This window comes from Coloeus monedula (assembly GCF_965178545.1).
Source record: "Coloeus monedula genome assembly, chromosome: 1".
Classification (NCBI taxonomy): Eukaryota; Metazoa; Chordata; class Aves; order Passeriformes; family Corvidae; genus Coloeus; species Coloeus monedula.
This window is the reverse complement of record NC_138781.1, coordinates 127,460,574-127,480,065: the sequence shown is the minus strand read 5'-3', so window position 1 is coordinate 127,480,065 and position 19,492 is coordinate 127,460,574. Positions and strand designations below refer to the sequence as shown.

Genomic DNA, 19,492 nt, shown 5'->3' with positions numbered 1-19,492 from the left:
AACAGGATAAATATGTACTTTTCACTGTTGAGAATTACCTCACTACTACCTCTCCTGTGGATTTATATATTTGGCCCATACTTACTGCTGTCGTACTCAAGTCTTTTTCTTCTTTCATTATTTCATCCTCCACCAGCTGAACAAATCCCAATTTACAGCAGCAGGTTATCTTGCCATTCATAAGTTAAGAAGTCATAACCTTAGCCATGCAAAGAATTGAAGCATTTGGAAAGAAAATATTTTAAAGCTGCCAAACCCTTCAAATAAAGAAATTACTTGAGTACTCAAGTGAAAATGCCAACATCTGACTGTGAAATTTGACACCAAGATATCACCCAGATCAATAATTTCTCAGATGTCTTTTTACTCCCTGCCACAGGAATTGAAGTAGCATTGCTGACAAATCAGCTGAGATATGGGAGACAAAGTGTGGGAACTTATTTTCCTCCCGTTTGAAACTTTTATTCCATTTACAGAAGATGAGATTTTGTATCCCTTCCCCAGGTGTAGCTGGATACATGTGGAATGACATAGCAAAGCATTTCTCAAGTTTACTTACTCTGTTCTCTGTGTAGAAACGTCTCTCAGTTAGCTAGCTCTTAGCAAAAATAAGTACCTTTTCTGGAGTCTAAATTTTGAATTCTCTAATTGTTCTCAAGATAGCCAAATACACCATATTTGTACACATTTGGAAAAAAAAATCTATTCCCATTGAGTAAACAACTTTTAAATCCCAAGATGTTAACTAAATTTCAGTTATCCCAAATAAACTCCTGCAAACCACCAGGTTCACACATCATTGTGATGATTTCAAGTGCTATCATGTCTGAGGTGTTTTCCAGGCTCAGTGTACGTGATGCCTTTTTCAGATACAATTTTTCTGTGTGGTACCAGTTAACCCACTCACTTGTACACATACTTGTTTGTTTAAGCATTTCCCAAGAGTGATGCCAAGAGTAACTGGACAGTATTACTGTTAGCTTTTGTCATTTATGGTAGTGAAATAGATAAATATTTCTGAGTATTTACATTCACTCACACAAACAGCAGTAAACATCTTCTTTTCAAATAACATTTTTCATGTATTAGAATGAAAACAAGGTAACTTATTCTTTGCTAATAGCAACTTCTTGGTTTTCTTCTGTTGCTTGAGCTTTTTATTTTTACAGTATCTGTAAGTACTGCTAAAAGGTATCGATAAGTGTTGTCTCATTCTCTGAAACTATAGTTAGGTGAAAGCTTTCCATTGTACTAAATTGTCTTGAAAATAGGTTATGATGAGAAAGTGTAATTTTTCTCTTGTTTCTTTAACTGCTTAGTATGGTAGACAAGCATGCTGTCAGCAGTAAATGTATGTAGCATATCAACAACAGAGACAAAAAGAAGTGAAATACAAATACCTCTCTGTAAATAAGAGAAGCATTCTTTTCTGTCTTAAGGAGTGATCTCTGAATTACCTGTAGCCTAAAACCATTTCAATATTTGAAAACCTCTGGATAAAGCTCTTAAATTTCAGATTCTTAAAAATCAGATTTCTGGGCCATGTAGCCTAGTATTACACACAAATTATAATTGCAGTGAATATTCGTCGTTCATTGTACCGTGGCAGTTCATACTTCCCAAATACTTTCTCTTATGTTTCACATTTATGTTCATTAAGGCAATCATCAGAAGCTGCCAAGAGGTTCTTCCTTTGTAATGTAGTTTAAAAGGAGGCTAAAAGGAGAACAAAACATTAGGAAGCAAAGTAGCATCCAGCAGGTAAGAATAATAATGAGGTACTGTAGAAGTCTTAAGATTGAGGTCTCCCATTGATTGATTGCCTTAGTATTTGCATATAAGGAAAGCCAAGTATGACTGAACAGGCCAGAGCCATGGTATAAGGACCTGAAAGGTTGCAGGGAGCTGTTTTCCCTGAGTTTGTTCATGCTATTTGCAGGCAAGACTCTGCCTCTATTTTTGCTGTAGCAGATACTTGGCTAGTGATTAATAATTATGAGGATATGTATCTTTGCAGGGTCCTACCCACAAGGCTGTACATTTTGTAGATTTAACAAATGTTGTACTCTTTACAGCCGCCATACTTTACAGGTCTTTTTATCAACAAATAGAACAAATTTTGAGAAATCCCATCTCTGACCTGTTTGTTTCCTCCAGGCATCACTAAACTTGTGGATGTGTCAAAAGAGAGCATACCAGGACAGGAAACAAATGAAACCTGAGTCATAGCCTCATTCAAGGGAGTCATCCAGGGACAGTTTGAGATTTGTTTTTGCTTAGAGAAAAAAATAAGTGTTGTTTTGTGTCTCTTGTAAAAACCTAGAGAAGAACAAATGACTGATGGGAATACTGTATCAAAGGTGTAACAGAAAAGAAAGGTTTTTGACACTCAGTAAAAAGGGGGAATATTGTTCTAGTCTTGCACAAGATTAGTGGATGCTTTGACTGACACATTCATTCTAAATTCCACAGACCATCTTTAGAATGTGGCCTTGTAAACACACTGTCCGGAGGTAAACCGAAGTATGGACTTGCACAGACTGGACAGCTAAGCCATGATTGTCTGTGTGCATATATATCCTGCAGCAAATGGATACTGCTCTTTCATTCAGTTTGAATGAATAACATTTGATTAAATAAAAGAACGGTAAAACTATTTTGCTGCAGGGTAAGAGCAGTCTGGGCGCTTTACCACAGAGCAGTTAAGGTCTGGAAATTCAGATCTGATTTGTTTTCTGGCAGATTATTTGTCAGGCCAGCCAGCTGCCAGATGAACATACATGGGTCACCAATACCATTCATCCAGGCTTGACCTCCTAAACAAGGCGTGAGAGAAATCAAGGAGCAGTTTATAAATTAAAGTTGTCTAAATTTAGAGATGGGCAGAATTTTTTAGGTGAAATATATGAGCAAAGACTTTCTAGTGATAAGAATTTGGCAGGTTTTACTAGTATTTTTTATTATAACATTTGTTAAAGTATCAGTATTAACATGCTGAACATTACTAGTTTCATAAATAAGCATTTTAAGTCTATTACAAGGCAATTTGTAATGGCCTCTAATGCATTAAAGAGCAACTGTGGTTTACATTCTCTTTTGACCAGTGGTAGATGTCTGTAGCTTAAGAAAAAAAAAAATCCTTCCCATCTTTCTCCTCTCTGCCATCACCACCTCCTCGAGTTCTCAAAATGCAAACTCCATATGGACAGGAAAGAGAGATTTCTGGCTGATGCTAATTAACTGCAATGTCCTGGCTAAATGCATGTGGGCCAGACCAGATAGTTTTATATAAAAGGCCAATTACAATGAGCATTTTGCCTGATTAGAGTTACCAACCATGCCATCAGTTTGTGCCTTAAAGCATACAGAAGCTCGCTCGTTATTCTTAGTGATACAAGAGCCTGTTCATTTTCTGAATTTATTCTACATAGGACTTCATCAGCCTCACAGATCTGTTACTGGGTTTCTTGCTATGCCATTTTTTTCTCTACAGTTTATTGCTTCTGTCCTCTTTCTACAGAACTCTGGAGAAGCAAGAGCCTACAGACTTACCCAAATGCACTTTTGTTATATCCAATAATCAAAGAAATAAGGTGCATTAGAAGAAAAGGTGTCAGTTTCAAGCTTTATTCTTGTTCCCCCCTTTCTTTTTAGAGCTCTTGTTATACCAGTCTTCACAACTTGACTTCCAGATTTATGACCTGTCTCGCCAAGCCCTAGGTACAGATTCCCCCCCCCTTCCACATCTTTCCTCTTGCCCAGTGTGAGGACCATCCAGCTTGCTGGGAGTCTGCATCCATCCTGCCACCCTGCCCAACACACCTGCTGACTCAACCCACTCCACAGTGTTCCTGTAATGCATCTGGGACAGGAGAGCATGCTTGGGAGAAAGCAAAGCAAAGAGAGTGTGCAAGGGCGTAGCCTTGATTCTTCAGGATGCTTTCTCAATCTCTCCAAGATACTTTTGAGTCACATAATCAAATGATATGCTTAGGAAAAAATATGCCTAATTAGTTTTGAGCAAATTAACTTTTAAAACTAATAACAGATAACCAGTTTCCTGCAGAGTGATAAAGCTGTTACAATCACTGTAATTTTCACAGACTTGCATTAAGTAGTGAGCTAGTTAATTTGCATCCAGATGAAATTCATGGTTGCTTAGTAAAGGCTGCAGGATCTTACTATGAAACTAGTTAGAAGCCTGGACTAACTTCAGTGCTGTCTCAGTTGTGTTGCTATCTTGAAGTAACTTCTCAAATTCTAGCCTAGGTGTACGTATCTAATCTGGCACTATGGGAGTGTTAATTACAGGTATAGTCTGAGAGAAGGAGGTCAGTGCTTCCTTTCTCCTGTTAAAAATCATTCATTTGCTCCGAAAAAGAATCATGCCTTCCAGGACACTGTTGGCCTGTTCCAATGAATTTCTATATTGGTCTGTCATGGTGTCCAGCCAAGGACAAGATGAAGTAGGGTCTATCACATGGGAGTATTATCACAGTGTCAAAATTTCCATTATAAATCCTATTTATAACTGTGTCATAAATATTTGTTCCATGTTGAAATTCAGTTAACAAAGAACTGAGAACTTGCCTTACAGAGCTAATTTTCAGTGGAGTATGGTGATCATTTTGAAAGGATTTTATTATACTAGTGGAGGTTTAAATCATGTTTAAAAGGTTAGGTTTCTCCTGTTACACTTTTAACATGTGATGTGGACCATTAGAGAAAAATAATCTTTGCAGTTGCATTCTGTGTTTGTCAAGGCCACATAAATAGATGGCTAATATACATGGCCTTTTATTCCAAGAAAGGCTGCAAAATTTAAGACTTACTTAAAAGTAGAGAGACTCTAGGGAGATATCCAAAAAAGAAAAATGCAATTCATGTTATAGACCTAAGTAATGTAGAGTATGATGTAGAAGACCATGCTGAGAATTTGGAGAAGATTAAGATTTCTGCCTATTAGTTCAGTAGTAGTTCTTCATTCAGATCATCGTCTGAACAGGAGTAAAACCTGGAACTGAAACACAGCTGGCATGGAATTGATAGTTTTTGTATGGTGAAATTAAACAGGATGAAGATTGTAAAAGAAAGGTAGAGAGACCAAGAACAGAATAATCAGAGGTTATTTTCCTTGAAAGTATAATTTAAAAATGGAAATAAAATACAGGTGAATTAAAGGGATAAATCATAGGTGTTAACAGAGGAGAATTGTTCCAAAAGAGGAGAATGATCATCTGTGTCAGAGGGTGAGAGTGGAGTACTGATACTGAAATGTGACTAAGAAAATTGCAGAAGCTCCTCAAAACGTATCAGATGAAGAGCAGAAAGTATTTTGTCAGAGGCAGTTGCCAAACTGAAGAGTATTGGATAGATTTGGAGAAGAGGACCAGTAAATGGATATTGCAAATTTAGACTTTAGAAATGATAACTTAGAGCACTGATGTGAAAGGGCAGAAATGACACTGTGGGAGGTCAGAATGGTAAGTGGCATGATGAGTGGGGTTTCTCTTAACATACAAAAGATCAAGAGCATATTGGAAAGAGGCCAGATATATGGATGAAAGACCAAGCAGCTCACATACCCTAGTTTTTCCAGAATTAAATTGATTGTTGTATTTTTCCAGTTCTGCCATTTGCAGTGCAGCAGTCACTTCAGGTTCTTACACTTTATAATTAATTTCAATGCTAGATACAAGAAATTAATTTTGCTGAAAGTGTGGTGCAGCTTAATGAGTACTGTTTTTGAAAAATCCTCGATTAACCCTCAACCCTCCAAGAAAATTCATAAAGCCATATATTTCAAAAGCAGTAAATTTCGAGTCTCTTTATTTTATTCCTGATTTTGCATCTTTCAAAGTTCCTAATTTCAACTGTTTTTTCTATAAATACAGGGGGATAAAGGAGACTTCTAAAAAAAATAATCTGACATTATCATATAATCATTAATACCTTAGAAATATCTGGAGTTTTAAGTAAAGGTGGTAATGCATCTCTAGATCTGTAGAATCAGTGGAGTCTGAAACTGTCTAGTTATTTCCATGTTATTTTGCCTATCTATATCTATGCCTGTATATTCAAAAGTAGTGTTGGTTGTTTGGTGACACACATGCATTTTCTGTCTTCCCAGTATTGAGCCTTATTGGAACATGTTCCATAGGCATAAGAACTGCTGACATCTTCAACCCAAGCCCTGAGTGCATATCCTAGGCTCTTCTTTTTTCTGTAGTGGAAGAACAGAAGGGTGTTCTGAGAAAAGCAGGCACTGTTTCTTTACAAAATATGGATTTTAACAGAGGCAAAAGTTAGAAGGACTTGGAGAAAAATTTCACTTGGTTATTGAATTTACTAAAAAACAGTTCTTAAGACAGACTTGGCTAGTTGGAGAGCAGACATGAACCTGCTCCTGTTGAGGTCAGGTGCCAAACTCCCATGGAGCAGGATGATAGCCATGCACTTGAAATGTGATAAGAGAAGTAGCTCATAGCCTTCCAGGCTGTATATACAGAAGGACGTCATGGAGAATGGTTCCTACTCTGCATGATCCCAGTGACACTGAGTCTGAAATACTGTGCAGAACTTTGGGGATAATCATGTCAGAAAGATGTGGACACACTGGGAAAAATGTAAAAAAGTGTGAATTCTACTGAGTAAAGACAGCTATTAGGCCACATTAAAAGTCTCTCTGTATATTTAAAATTCATCTTCTCAGAGAATATGCAGTTGCAATGAGACTTGGATTACAGCCTTTCACTTCTACCCATGCTTTAGGAGCTTAAAGAACACTACTTTCGCAGTTAACAGCTGCCCCAGTGCAGTTTGGATGAAGTACAGTAGTCTCTAGGTTTTCTGTGAAAAAGCTAAAAATTTACCTTCTCAGTTATCGCCTGTTAAGCAGCCTGAAGGCTTAGAAGTGTTCAAGTAGATTATAATGCATGTTTTATTTAGCTGGGGTCATTCACATTAAATACAATGTGTGTATATTATCTACCCTGGAAAAATGAAGCTTGTCCTAGATACAGGAGTCATATGCATCACCGTGTAATCTTGACAGATATTTTTTTGAAGTTCTGTCAGTATTCATCAACAGAAAGGTAGGGTAAGTAAGGCAAGCCATAATAAAGATTGCTGGTCACAAGCAATTTCTATGTGTATAAGCAGATGTCCCAGTGAGGTGTTAGAGGTAGTTATGCAGCGCTCAGAGTGCCCTCTACCATGTAGGATAAATTTGTTAGATTTTTATGGTGGTGTTGAATCCAGAAGTATAAAGTCTTATATACTACTATGCAGATACAGTTAGGAAATGTTGCCCTGTTTTGGAAATACCACAGCTACTTCAGTCACCTGCTAAAGCAGTAACAGAAATGGGGCAGAGGTTGGATTTATAGTCAGAATAAATTCATTGTTCTTAGTGCTGACTCCAGGCAGTTTTTGGGATTCATTGGTGTAGTATTTCCTGACTTCAGATCTTTCAGTGTGTATATGTCTGCTCTATAATGATGTATTTATAGACCTTTAGAGGAAGAAAATGTTATTTTTAGGAATTCTTTTATCCTTAATGATTCTTTAGTTATTGGATAATACAGAAATGCAAATTATAAAAATACTGTTTAGGTTCTGCATGCAGGTGTGTTAATGGTAGGATAACTCAAATGAATTCCAGATTTGGAGGAACTGACAGGGAGAGAGGAGGCAGTCTGGCTTTCTTGCTGGTAGAAATTGCATTAATATCTGTTTCATCATCCTGCTGCTAGACTCCCAAGTTTGTGACGTTGCCTGTGATGTGAATTGTTTGGCTGAAGTCCATTTCCTTTTCTGTTGCTATTGCTGTTGCTGGCAACTCGAGTGTGCTTGAGGAGATGTTCTGATATTTTCAAAAAGCATTGTGAGATAACATGGTGTCATACGCTTTTCTGCAAATACCTGTGCAAAATGCAGAGACACTAGCACTAAAGTAGTCACACAGGTCACACCAAGACCTGTGTTGTGCTGTGTAAATATCACAGCAGAATAAACACAGAGGCATAAAAACTAGCCTTGGATTTGGCCAAAGTGTGTGTGTGTCTCTGCATATGGGGCTAGTAAATAAGTAACTCAAGCCTTTTGATCTCGGTCTAGTCTCTGCCAGGAAGCATTTGATGGGGGTTTTGAGAAGGCTGAGTCACTTTCATTGATGTCAAAGTCAGGAAAATAAAGCATTGGCAGATATTTTAAAGATGGTAGATACATATTCTAGCAAAACTATGCAGAAGTTGTTTAGGATACTGCACAAAACTGTTTCCTGAGCAGGTATAAAGACAGTAGCAACCTTGATATGCATTCTGAACAAGACACTTAATAAGCAATTTCTACCAGTGAATACTTTCTGTAGGTCTTTACTTAGCAAGATTCTGTAGGTCTTTACTTAGCAAGAAGGGTAGGTTGCATTTAAAGCTGCTTTGAAACCCACTTGTTTCCAGTGATGCTACCTTTTAAAATCAGTCCTAGGAGGACTAGGAGTCCTCAGGGAGATAGGTGTATTCTAACTTTTGCATCGCTGAATGATGATGTGGCTTTGTCAGGTTGTGGCAATAGTAAAATACCACATTATATTCTATCTCTGTCATATTTTTCAGTCATGTTGGTAGTACATGGTTTCAAAGACAGCAGGCTGCCAGATCAAGTCAGAACAGTTCCATACACATGTAGGCATCAATCTCCATGACATTCGTGGATTTAGTGAGTAGCTGTTGGCACATGCTAGCTTCAGTCTTTCCTCCAGTCCAGCAAGAGAAGGAAGACTACCAGGAACACTACTTAAGGAAGCAGCAATGCTAACAGATTGAGAAGCCCTGAAAGTGCAAGCTGGAGAAAACTTCAGCAGAGGGAAGGTTTTTTCAAGGAGGGAACATAGGAAATTAGGATTTGCAATTAAAAGTTAACAAAAGATTCTAAATAATAAACATTATATTTTGGAGTGGTTTTTGGGTTATGCAAAAAAATGCACTCCTGTCCCTCTTGTTTACACTGTAGTTTTCTTTCCTAGGCAGCCATGGTACTTCCATGCTGGTGGTACTAAGTCTGGGAAAAAAAAGAAAAAAGGAATTTTAAGGCAACCAAATAGAATTTTTAAAATTATCCAGGAAATGTTTTTATTTGCTCCTAGCTAGGGAAGCTGCTTAATAACATTTAAAATACTGATCATACCTCACCAAAATGCAGTTGCCATCAGAGGCTGAAAGTTAAATCAGCCATCCAGACTTGGGTTTCTTCTACATCTCACAAAGCAGTGTCAACAATCCCTTCCATTTCAATTCTTTTTTCTCTTTTGTGACATGCTTTATTTTTAAGCCTTAGATAATGTGGGGTTTTCTTCTGTAAAGCGTTCTCAAGTACAGTTAAAGAAAGCCATTATTGCAGCTGACATCCAACTTCAGATGCAGCTGAAACAGGGCAGACAGGCCTACATATGTGTTTCTGAATTAAGGAATTATTAAATAACTTACATATGCATCACTAGGAATAAGATATTTCTTACCTTGCTGCACATTGACCCAACCATGAAGGAGCTGCACTATTCCACGCCCTATTGCTGGATCACTGCATCCATCAGAAGGGTAGTGCAGACACCTGGGGTGATAACTTCTTAAAATACCATTAGGAAGTCTTTCTCTACCAGGAGGGTGGTCAAACACTGGAACAGGCTTTTCTAGAGAGGTGGTTGATGCCCCGGGCCTGTCAGTGTTCTGGAGGCATTTGGACAATGCCCTTAGTAACGGGCTTTAACTTTTGTTCACACCTAAATTAGTCAGTGACTTGGACGAGATGATTGTTCTAAGTCCCCTTCAACTGAAATGTCCTGTTCTATTCTACTCATACCTAAGTCAGGCAGAAGTGTTCTCTCAGAGTCCTATGGCTCTTTAAGTACCTTGCCTTTTATCTTTCAATTTCTCTGTAGAAATAATCCTTAGCCATTAATTTCCAGTCCTGTTCAGTCCCAGTTCAGTGTGCCAAACATTACTAAAACCATAACCATATCTCTGCCTCCAGCGAGTTCATCAACACATTTTGCATGTGGCATTGCACAGCCCTCCATTCAGTTGGGCTGAATTCCAAGCCAGCAGCCTAGCACTTAAGAGGGATTTTTTGTTCCCTGTTACCAGTAGAACCATCAGAAAATTAAGAACAAAACAGAGGAAGTACTAATGATATTAATTATAGTTCTTCCCCATTCCTTCTCATCTCCACAATGAAGAAATAATAATAAGCCATATCTTTCTAAAATTTACTGAATATATTTATTTGCACTTCCATAATGACTCACTGAATCACTTATTTTAAGAGGTTGATAATTGATTATTTATATTTCCTTCACCTACAGTTAACCATCCTGAGGAATTCTTCTAAACTGGATGTCCTGTCCTGAAAAATCCTAACATAAGGAAGAAAGATCCTATATTAATTTACCTTCTGATCGATCGCTTGGCTTTCCAAAGTTTTATTAAGTTCATCAGAATAGCAAAGAAATCTTATTGTGAGAGCATACATATTGTTGCTAACAGTGACACATTAGAAAAACATCAGAAGATAAACAAAATGGTTTTCACTGGCTTATTTCATGAACAGCATATATCAACCTGCTCTACCAACACTAAAGTATACATTTTCCTTTTTTTGTACAGTTCATTTAAATACAAAAGTCTTAAGCTTTTGTTTCAACCATATCATGCTCTGGATTTGTCTTAGGGTATAATCTGAAGTAAGAAACTTACTCATCATTTACTGTTTCCTCTTTGAATTTTGATTTGTTAGATCGGCTCTCGGCTTTTTCAGCAAGATGGCATTTATGGTAGGCAACAAACTTGTGGCCAAAGTGCTGTGTGGGGTTTTGATTATTCAGGAGACTTACACTCCATTCCTAGTTTTGACAAAGGCTTTCTCTGCATGTTTAGCTTTGCCAAAGATTTACCAAAGCTTTAGGCATGTTGGTACTTTATTGACAGGTGAGCACTAAATTCAGAAAGGTTATTTGGATGAAACATGTGCTTTGGGTCACAATTTCCTTTTGGGTTAGCTTCCCCATCACTAAAATGAGCTATTGGTATGACCTTTAGTATTCTATTTATAGATTGTGAACTTTTCAAATCAGAAATTCTCTCCTGTTTTTGTAGAAGTGTTCAGTAGTTGAGTAAAAAGAGGCCTCTAATCTTGGAAGGTTTGCATATAGACTGCAGTGTTCTGGTTGAGCAAGTAACTTTGATTGTGTCTCCATTACCCCACAGACAGTTGTTAAACAGTACAGTGAAAGTGGAGCATGCTTCCACTAACAGTTCATACATGTAAACAAAATTAGGAAGTGAAATATGTGCTTCACGTTTGGAATTTATCTATAAGCACAACATAAATCTTCTCATAATGACAGAATTATAATGTTGTTTCTTATTTTCCTTATGGATTACTCTTTATAGCCCTATTTGTTAACTCTCTATGTAGTACTAAAGATAGGTTACATCACATAAAGTGTACTTTAGTTTAAAAAGCAGAAATTAGCATATGTTTATCTAATAAGTACTTCTAATACACCTTGAAATTGAATCACATCACTCAGCATCAACAGTACTTTAAATATTATATTCTTAAAAGATTATTTTCTGGAGCCTGCATTAGTGGTGTTACAATCTTTTTTTTGCTTTCAACAGACTAATAAAATTGTAATATGAAATGCTTATTTTTCCTGAATTGTAAGAATGGTAAGATATTTATAAAATCACTGATGAAATTGCATGTATGCCTTGTCCCTCAGTATCCTAGACATATTCTGCCATCCCTCTCAAGCTTCACATTTCATTCTAATCTGATGAGGCGTGAGGTCTCTTCTTAGTCTTCTTGGGAAACAGTGGCTGCATTTACAGTGTCCTGCAAGATGACATTTTCAGATGCTTCTTGAGCCACAATCCTGCAACAGCCCTGTGCTACCGATATGTGTGCCTCACTAGGCCATGGGGGAAAGCATGTGGCTGTCACCTCTTTAAAAATGCTGTGGCAGAACCAGGGCATCCTTCTCTTCTCATTTACAGGGCTGGCTGTGCTGTCACATCACTAACTGGAGCCCTTCCAGGAGGAAGGACATATTAAACAAGAACTTCACAAGAAGTTGTAGATTTAGAACAACCATGAGTGTGTGTCTTCAACCAAATCAAAACTTCCCTCACCCCACAGCCGTCAGTGAAATGCTGTTCAAGCAAACCATCGGACTGTATGAGACTCTGTGTGCATACCTTGCACTCATCCACACAGTCCTTTGGCTTCCAGAGGCTGTTCCCTCTGAATACTGCCTAACTCACACTTTTATGGTGCCATCCAGTTGCTGGCATCGCAACAGGTGTGCAAGCCAAAACCACCCCATGGCTGACCTTTATCAAGTAAAGGTGCATCAATTTTGAACCGATGGTAGCACAGCCAGCATGTCACCATAAGAAACACACAGGTTCATCTTACCTTTACTTGGTTAGATAACATTTCTTGGTTCTGCTTTCCAGACCAGATTCTCCATAGGCACTCAGATGTATCCTGTCTAGATCTACTGGTTGATTGAACTGCAAACTGATGCAAACCAGAGCTCTGTGTTTATTTCCTGGTCAGATAATCCCCCTTTACCTTCTTCCCACCCTCAAGTTCTATTGTCTTCCTCATTAAGATCAGCCAGCTAAGAGATCTTACAAGAAGAGATGTTAGTGACTCTCTTTCCAAATTCCGTTGGCCCTTGTTTCTTTAAACCTGTGCTGTAGATTGCTCTGAAGAAGGACTCTATTACATATGTCTGTAGTGTTAGATAGTGTCTTAAACAAAGGGGGACAAGGTAAATCCTGGCAGCTCTTAGTCCTCAGAAGGGAGTGGGAGTTGAGTTCTTGCTGCTTGCTGCTTGGAGTCAGTGCATAATCCGATTGTATTGGATACAGCGAACAGATGTTTTAAAAGTATTTGGACAATCTCCAAAGCTAACTTGAGCATAGAGCCAAGAATTTCAGTGTTGGAAAGACTTGCCTGACAAGATTTGAGGCAAGGGATGTATCTCTAATATCCATATGTGATGTACTGGGGGTGGGAGGGAGGGCTGCTGTGCTGTGTTAAGGCAGTGACTGAATGTCTGGTCAGACACCCTCAGATGTTACTTGGATGCAGCATTCTCTGGTGGATCTCAGTGTCACATAGCTTCCAATATTGCCAAATATCCAGTAAAAATGTGGTATTGTTAGCCTGTTGAAACTTAACTTTTTTGGGAAGCTCCAGATTATATTTTTGTTTTGCTTTAAGTTTTTTACTTTTCGCTCCCCCAGTCTCTTGGGGAGACATGGGCAGCTGAGACCATGGGCTCCCTTCTTTTTTCAAAAATTCCAACAGAGTTTAGAGGTCTCTTGAGAAGACGGGATTTTCTCTGACCAAATTTGGGAGGCTTTTAGTTGATTGTAGGAAAGGATGGAGAGGGATGACATTGCTGAGGTCATTTCTGATGTAATTTTCTGATGTTTTCCTTCTGAAAGTGTCTTCAGTTTGTCAAGTGCTGTCAGATATTAGTAAAAGTCAAATCTCTAAATATATAAGGCAGTGCAGAGCTGTCACAGTATGTGAATTTTCAGAGTTAAAGCAGCATTTTAAGACTGAAGAGATAATATTCCAATTGGATGTTTTAACCACAGCAGTTGTAAAGAGCAAGCTAATGTGAATGTGGATTTGTCCATAATAATTAATCATTGCAATTTGACAGCTCCGTGCTTGGGCTTAAAGATTAGTCAGAGCTCTTTTAGCTATCCTTTTCTCTTTACATCTGTAATTATATCTAATGTGAAAGGATATGAAAAAGAAAGTTTATGCGTGAAAGTTTATGCATGTTAAACCCCTCAGCATTACCTTATGTATCTCAGCAAAGATGGAAGGAAATCCCCGACGTGATGGAGAATTTTTTGAATGGCAATCATACCTGTAACTTTATATATGGAAACTCTTAATTTGTGTTGTGCTGCCTTTCCCTTTTACCAGGAAGATTATAAAAAGCTGTGAATCAAGCCTCTAGTTCTCTCCCTCTGTGCAGGCTTAACTCCTCAAAACTTCCTCCTCAAATGTCATTTGAGAACAAATCCTGGCTTGTCTGTGTCTAGCCTTCTTTCTTAACAGCTCCCTGTTTCCACCCCTGGTTTTCAGAGATGCCAAAAATGTTGTGATTTTCCTGCTCAAAAGACCTTGCATGCCGAGTAATTCTTCTTCTTAGCAGTGCTTACTTACCAGATGACTCAGTAACTTCCAAAAGCTTCATGCTGCTCTTCCTTCCTCTCATCTTTGCACTGCGTAGTGATGCATATGCTTCTGGCATCTGTAAAAACACTGTATCTGCCTAGCACAGTTACAGCCTCCTTTAAACTCAGAAGCAGAAAAATGTGTGCAGACATTCTTCCCTGGGCACAGAATTTCTCTATGACATAAAGCACAGATAAGGCTCACTTAGAGAAGAGTAAAAAAATCAAAGGAAAGTTGTGGTGCTAGCAAGGATAGAAGTGGAGAAATAGTTGCAATATATTTTTCAGAAGCCATTTTTGAAAATACCGAAAGCTTGTTTGCAGTTCTTTGTTCACAGAGTTCACAGAGCTCTCCAGCTTCTGACTTCTCTGGGAAACTGATCCTGGAATCTGAAATGTGACCTCTAGGAAGTAAAACAGAAAACCCTGCCTGCAATACGTACAGATTTACAGCAATTTTGTTTCTTCAACAGTGTTTGCTCGGGTCTTACCATTAAACAATTAAATCTGACAACCAAAACTTGGAGCAGAGCATGTCGGCCAGTTTGTGTTTATGTTAACAGCTGTATAGACATGCACTCTGATAAGTGAGTCCTAGTAGTGAATGTGCACATGGGTGTTTAGGTACAATTTAGGTAGAGGATGTTCTAAATACTTGCTGCTCTGTGAGTGTTTTCCTGGCGACTGTAAGAGAATTTGTATTTCTGCCTTCTAAGTAGGAGTTGTATTACTGACTAGAGTGCTTAACCTGGGTTTTCATATGGAAATTATTTGATCTGGAAGACAAAGCCAGCATGTGAGAGTTCAAGGTGCATATCACCTTGTTCAATGTGTATATCAGACAAGCTGACATTCACCCAAAGGGAAAAAAAGCGATTCAAGCACTTTTTCCTGTAGCTTATAAGAACAGAAGAGACATTTCATTTTGATGGTTAATTACCTACATATCAAACAGGTATTCTGATCATAAGAAGTTAAATCAATTAGGGTAATTAAGCAAAACATACCTCAAAATATTCCTCTCAGAAAAGGAATGATAGATGAGGTAAGCTTAGTCAGTCTTCAGTCACTCAGACTTCACTCAGGAACAGTTTACATCCTGTGGCCCTTTGAAAAGCTGAAGATGTAGAGTAACCGAGCCAAGTTAATAAGTAGTCCCAACAATTACCAAAAAACTACAGTAACTCCAATGACTGAGCAATTTGGAGTAAATCACTATGAATATCAATGAATTTTTGGTAATATACACCCTTGCCTGCATTTCAGCAAGGCAGTGCAGTCTGACATCCCAATGTAATAGTTTCACTGTGAATTTTGTTTTGATCTTAATATTTCTCACACTATTTTTCAGGTCCTGATTATATCAAACAAAAATTTCAAGAAGGAATGGATGCAAAAGAAAAATCTGAAGAAAAAGGTCAGGAGAAACCACCCACCCCAAAAGAGTCACCTCACTTTTATCGAAAAGGTACTACACCCCCCCGAACCCCAGAAGCAAGTCCAAGGATTAGTCCTCCTCTTTCTTCTGAGACTTCTCCTTCAAAACAACTGAAAAAGCAAAGCTCCACTTCTGGGGCAAGACTCAGTCAAGAACAAAAGCTTTTAGCCACTGAGAATATAACACCCACAACTAACAAGCCCTTATATTCAAAAGCACCAGTGAAGGAAGAGCTAGCTGGGAAACACCAGCCAAAGTTTTCAGCCCAGCACAATCCCAGCAGCACAGAGAATGGGGAGCTGCATGGTCACTACCATGGCTATTATGTAAAAACGAATCCAACAGCGCTTCCACAGGAGCTCAGGGAAGAAGATGAATATGCCAACCCTTCACCATCAACACTTGCACGGGTACCACCCTCTCAGAAGCCAAGTCCTGCTAGATCTGGGGGTAAGCCAGATGCCAAAGAAAACAAACCTGAAATAAAAATTAAGAAACCAGAATTTGCTGCACCAAAGAACCCAGCTAATAATGAGTCACATTCAGCAATGGAGAAAGAAGTAGGAAACAGCTCGGTAAGTACTGCAAGAAACCTTTTCACTTTCACTGCCCTTTTGCCTCCAAGTGCTGAGCTTTGCAACCTAAGCACAGGAAAAGCTCACTTCTGTCAAATCTTCATCTGGATGCAGTCTGCTAGCTAGAACCCACTACACCAGACTGGAGTTAGGAAAAAATATTCCAGTCCTTTAAATTATCTTTTTTGTAAACTGGGAGGGGACAGCTGACAGGCAGATCCTGACAGACTTCTGAACCATGAGACCATGAGACCCTATCCATAAACACAAAAGCATGCTACTGTGTGTATTAGGGTGTGTATGTATAAACAAACAGGTGTGGTTTGCATGTGTGTACATACATACCTGCAGTTATACATGTACATATATATGTATATATTCCCACTCAGAAAAAGAAGTCCTACAGTGTTGCACTTCTGTAGATAATTGGGCAGTACTTGGAGTTAGACACACGCTCTTCCCCAAAGGTCTGCTTTTGACTACTGTTGGAGACAGGATGCTGGCCTGTGGTCTGACCCAGTCCAGACAACCTCCCCATTATCAGCTTCTTCTCCATGTTGATTGTGGCCTCTACAAACAGGCAATTTGAACCAAAATGCATACTGTTTTAAAATGCATACATCTAAAAATGCTTAAGTTTTACAGTGATGTGAAAAATTTTACTTTTCATCAGGAAATGGAGTTTTAAAACTACCCTTTCGGATCAGTGTGAATCTTAATTTCATTATTATTTAAAAACAATAAAATTATCAATAGCTATGCAGAAAAGGAGTGATGACTAGTACGATTTCTATTCCATGATAGAAGAAAAAGCCAGGGTATGAAATTCAGAATCTGTGATGATAATTCTGTGATTTTTGGGCCAAGAGAAACTCAGGAAAGCATTAGTTGTAGATCCTAAAATTAATCTTTAGTAAATGAAGAGGTCGAGATAATTGTCATAGTATTTCTCTTTTATAAGCATTGGTTCTTTGAGTCATTTTTGGTGGTACTTTACAAAACAAATAGTGTGTTGTTATTATTGAGGGGATAAACAGAATGACCTATTTAAAGAGATCCAGATAGCCTAGTATAGATTGCAGGCAAAACACTTGAATAATTGACACCAGACTTCATTAGTAAAGAATTTAGAAATAAAGAGGGGGAGGAATTTCCAACCAACATGAATTGTAAATGGTCTTGTCAAACAAGTTTGACATCTTCAGGTGTGACAGAAGAATCATCCTCAGTCAAGAAGGTCACTTAATTTGCTTTTACATGGTGATGTATTCTGACAAGGAAACCAGAGTAATGCAAAGGCTAAATGTCACATTACAAGAATTTTTTAAAACTTACTGATGGTTCTCAAGAATTAGAAAACCATTTGTTATTTGATATTATTCTGGTGAGGTCATTCTTACATTAATTCTGTTACTCTATTCACATTCTTATTAATGACATACAAGAGAACATAAGAATATTGCCCATGAAGTTTATAGAAGACAGAGAGACCAGGAGAGTGGTCTACAATGAAGGCAAATACAAGCTGATACAAATCAACTGCTAAGAAGGCTGCAAGTATAATTATCCATGGGCAGCACAGCAAAATATAATATTGTATGTGAAAGACAGTTAACAGAGCCTGGCCACACAGGATCATAACTGGAAAAGGTTGGTGGATCAGGAGCAAGAGGGGCAACTGAACATGAGCTCCCAGTCTGCTGCTGTTGTTCAGAGATGTTAATATAATCCTTAGATTTATCAACAGAAAAGATTAAGCAAGAGTACATGGGAGTCTGTTCTGTCTGCTTTTGGCACGGGTGCAGCCACTTCCAGGATAAAATAGAGTGTCCGTAAATCAGGGATTTAAAATGAAAAAAAAAAACCTTGAGGGGAAGTCACACAAAGAGCTGCAAGAATGATTAAAGCATATCTTACAATGAAAGATTCAAGGTAAAAAAACCCTGACATATTAAATCACTTTCTGTAAGTGTGCTTTATAAAACAGTTTCCCAGGCTAACAAGCAAATGTGTAAGAAGATCCAACAGCTAGAAAGATTCAGATAAAAATCTTGTTTCAAGTTGATTTTAATGATCTTAATTAAATGTGCCATCAGTTTCCAGATGCTGGGGTTTTGGAGCCATCACTGAAAAGTTGGATAATGAGCATTTTGTCAAGATGATATTCTCTAGTTCTGCAGGAAGCTTTTATTCTGTTTAGTGCGGATCAGAGTAGATGTTCACAGAGGTTTTTTAATCTGAAAATCTGTATTACAGCTGATATCAGCCCTTTAACCTTTCAAATCTCACAGATATGACTCCTATGTAGGGTAGCACAAAGCTGACAGGCTTGTAAATGTTGAGTGGGCATGTACAAATTTTAGGCTGAATTGGAATTGTTTTTCATCTCTGGTGAAAATAAGTGACTAGAAATAGTCCTTATTTTTCCTTCATTCCAAATAATGTTTTGGAGCTGAGGGAGGCTTCATCTTAACAAGTAGGGTACCTGAACAGCAGTTTATTGACCTTCTAGAATAATCAGGCTAAGGACCATGAACCTACAGCCTGTTATCACGAAAGGTGTAAAAGTGATGAGATATTGTGCATTAGCTACTGTTTGTTCACCGATATTGCAGGTTATCTGGGAGCTCTACTCCAGGTCCATCTACTTCATTTGGAGCACCCTAATTGCATTATTCTTATTACCAGCATTCCAATATGGAAGGAAGGTAGATTTTAGGAATTCATTTTACTATAACAGTACCTTAAGAGGGATGTAATGTATGTGGGTGTTTTTCAAAGATGTCTTCTATGTGTCTATAAATTTGCCCTTATAGACTAAATTTCCTACATGCTTATTTCTTCGAAATGCTGAGAGTAAAAATGCTAAACTAATTAAAGCAAAAAAGAGAAGCTTATTGGCCTAGCAGTCTGAGGGAGAAACAGTACAGAATGACTATTAACTTTGCCTGGAGACTTTTAACTTTTAGTATCACCTTTCAGCTTCAGAAAAACAGTAGCCTGTTCTGCAGTGCTCGAGGACTGAGCTCAACAGTGTGTTGGAGTGACTAAGATAAGAGTGCAGTTAGTGGGGAGCAGCAGATTAATAGAATGATAGAATGGTTTGGGTTGGAAGGGACCTTAAAAGATCATCTAGTTTCAACTCTCCTGCCATGGGCAGGGACACCTTCCACTAGACCAGGTTGCTCAGAGCCATCCAGCATAGTCTT

At 38.2% G+C, this 19,492-nt stretch overlaps 1 protein-coding gene across 4 annotated transcripts in view; it reads left to right on the top strand.

Annotated features, from left to right (window-relative positions):
* The window catches only part of JPH1 (junctophilin 1), an 83,902-nt gene that overhangs the window by 56,835 nt on the left and 7,575 nt on the right, over positions 1–19,492 (top strand). For all 4 annotated transcript variants that reach the window (XM_082283466.1, XM_082283467.1, XM_082283465.1 and 1 more), the window contains exon 4: positions 15,622–16,283. In XM_082283466.1, coding sequence (XP_082139592.1) covers positions 15,622–16,283 — 662 coding nt within the window. The remainder of the gene's footprint in view (positions 1–15,621; positions 16,284–19,492) is intronic.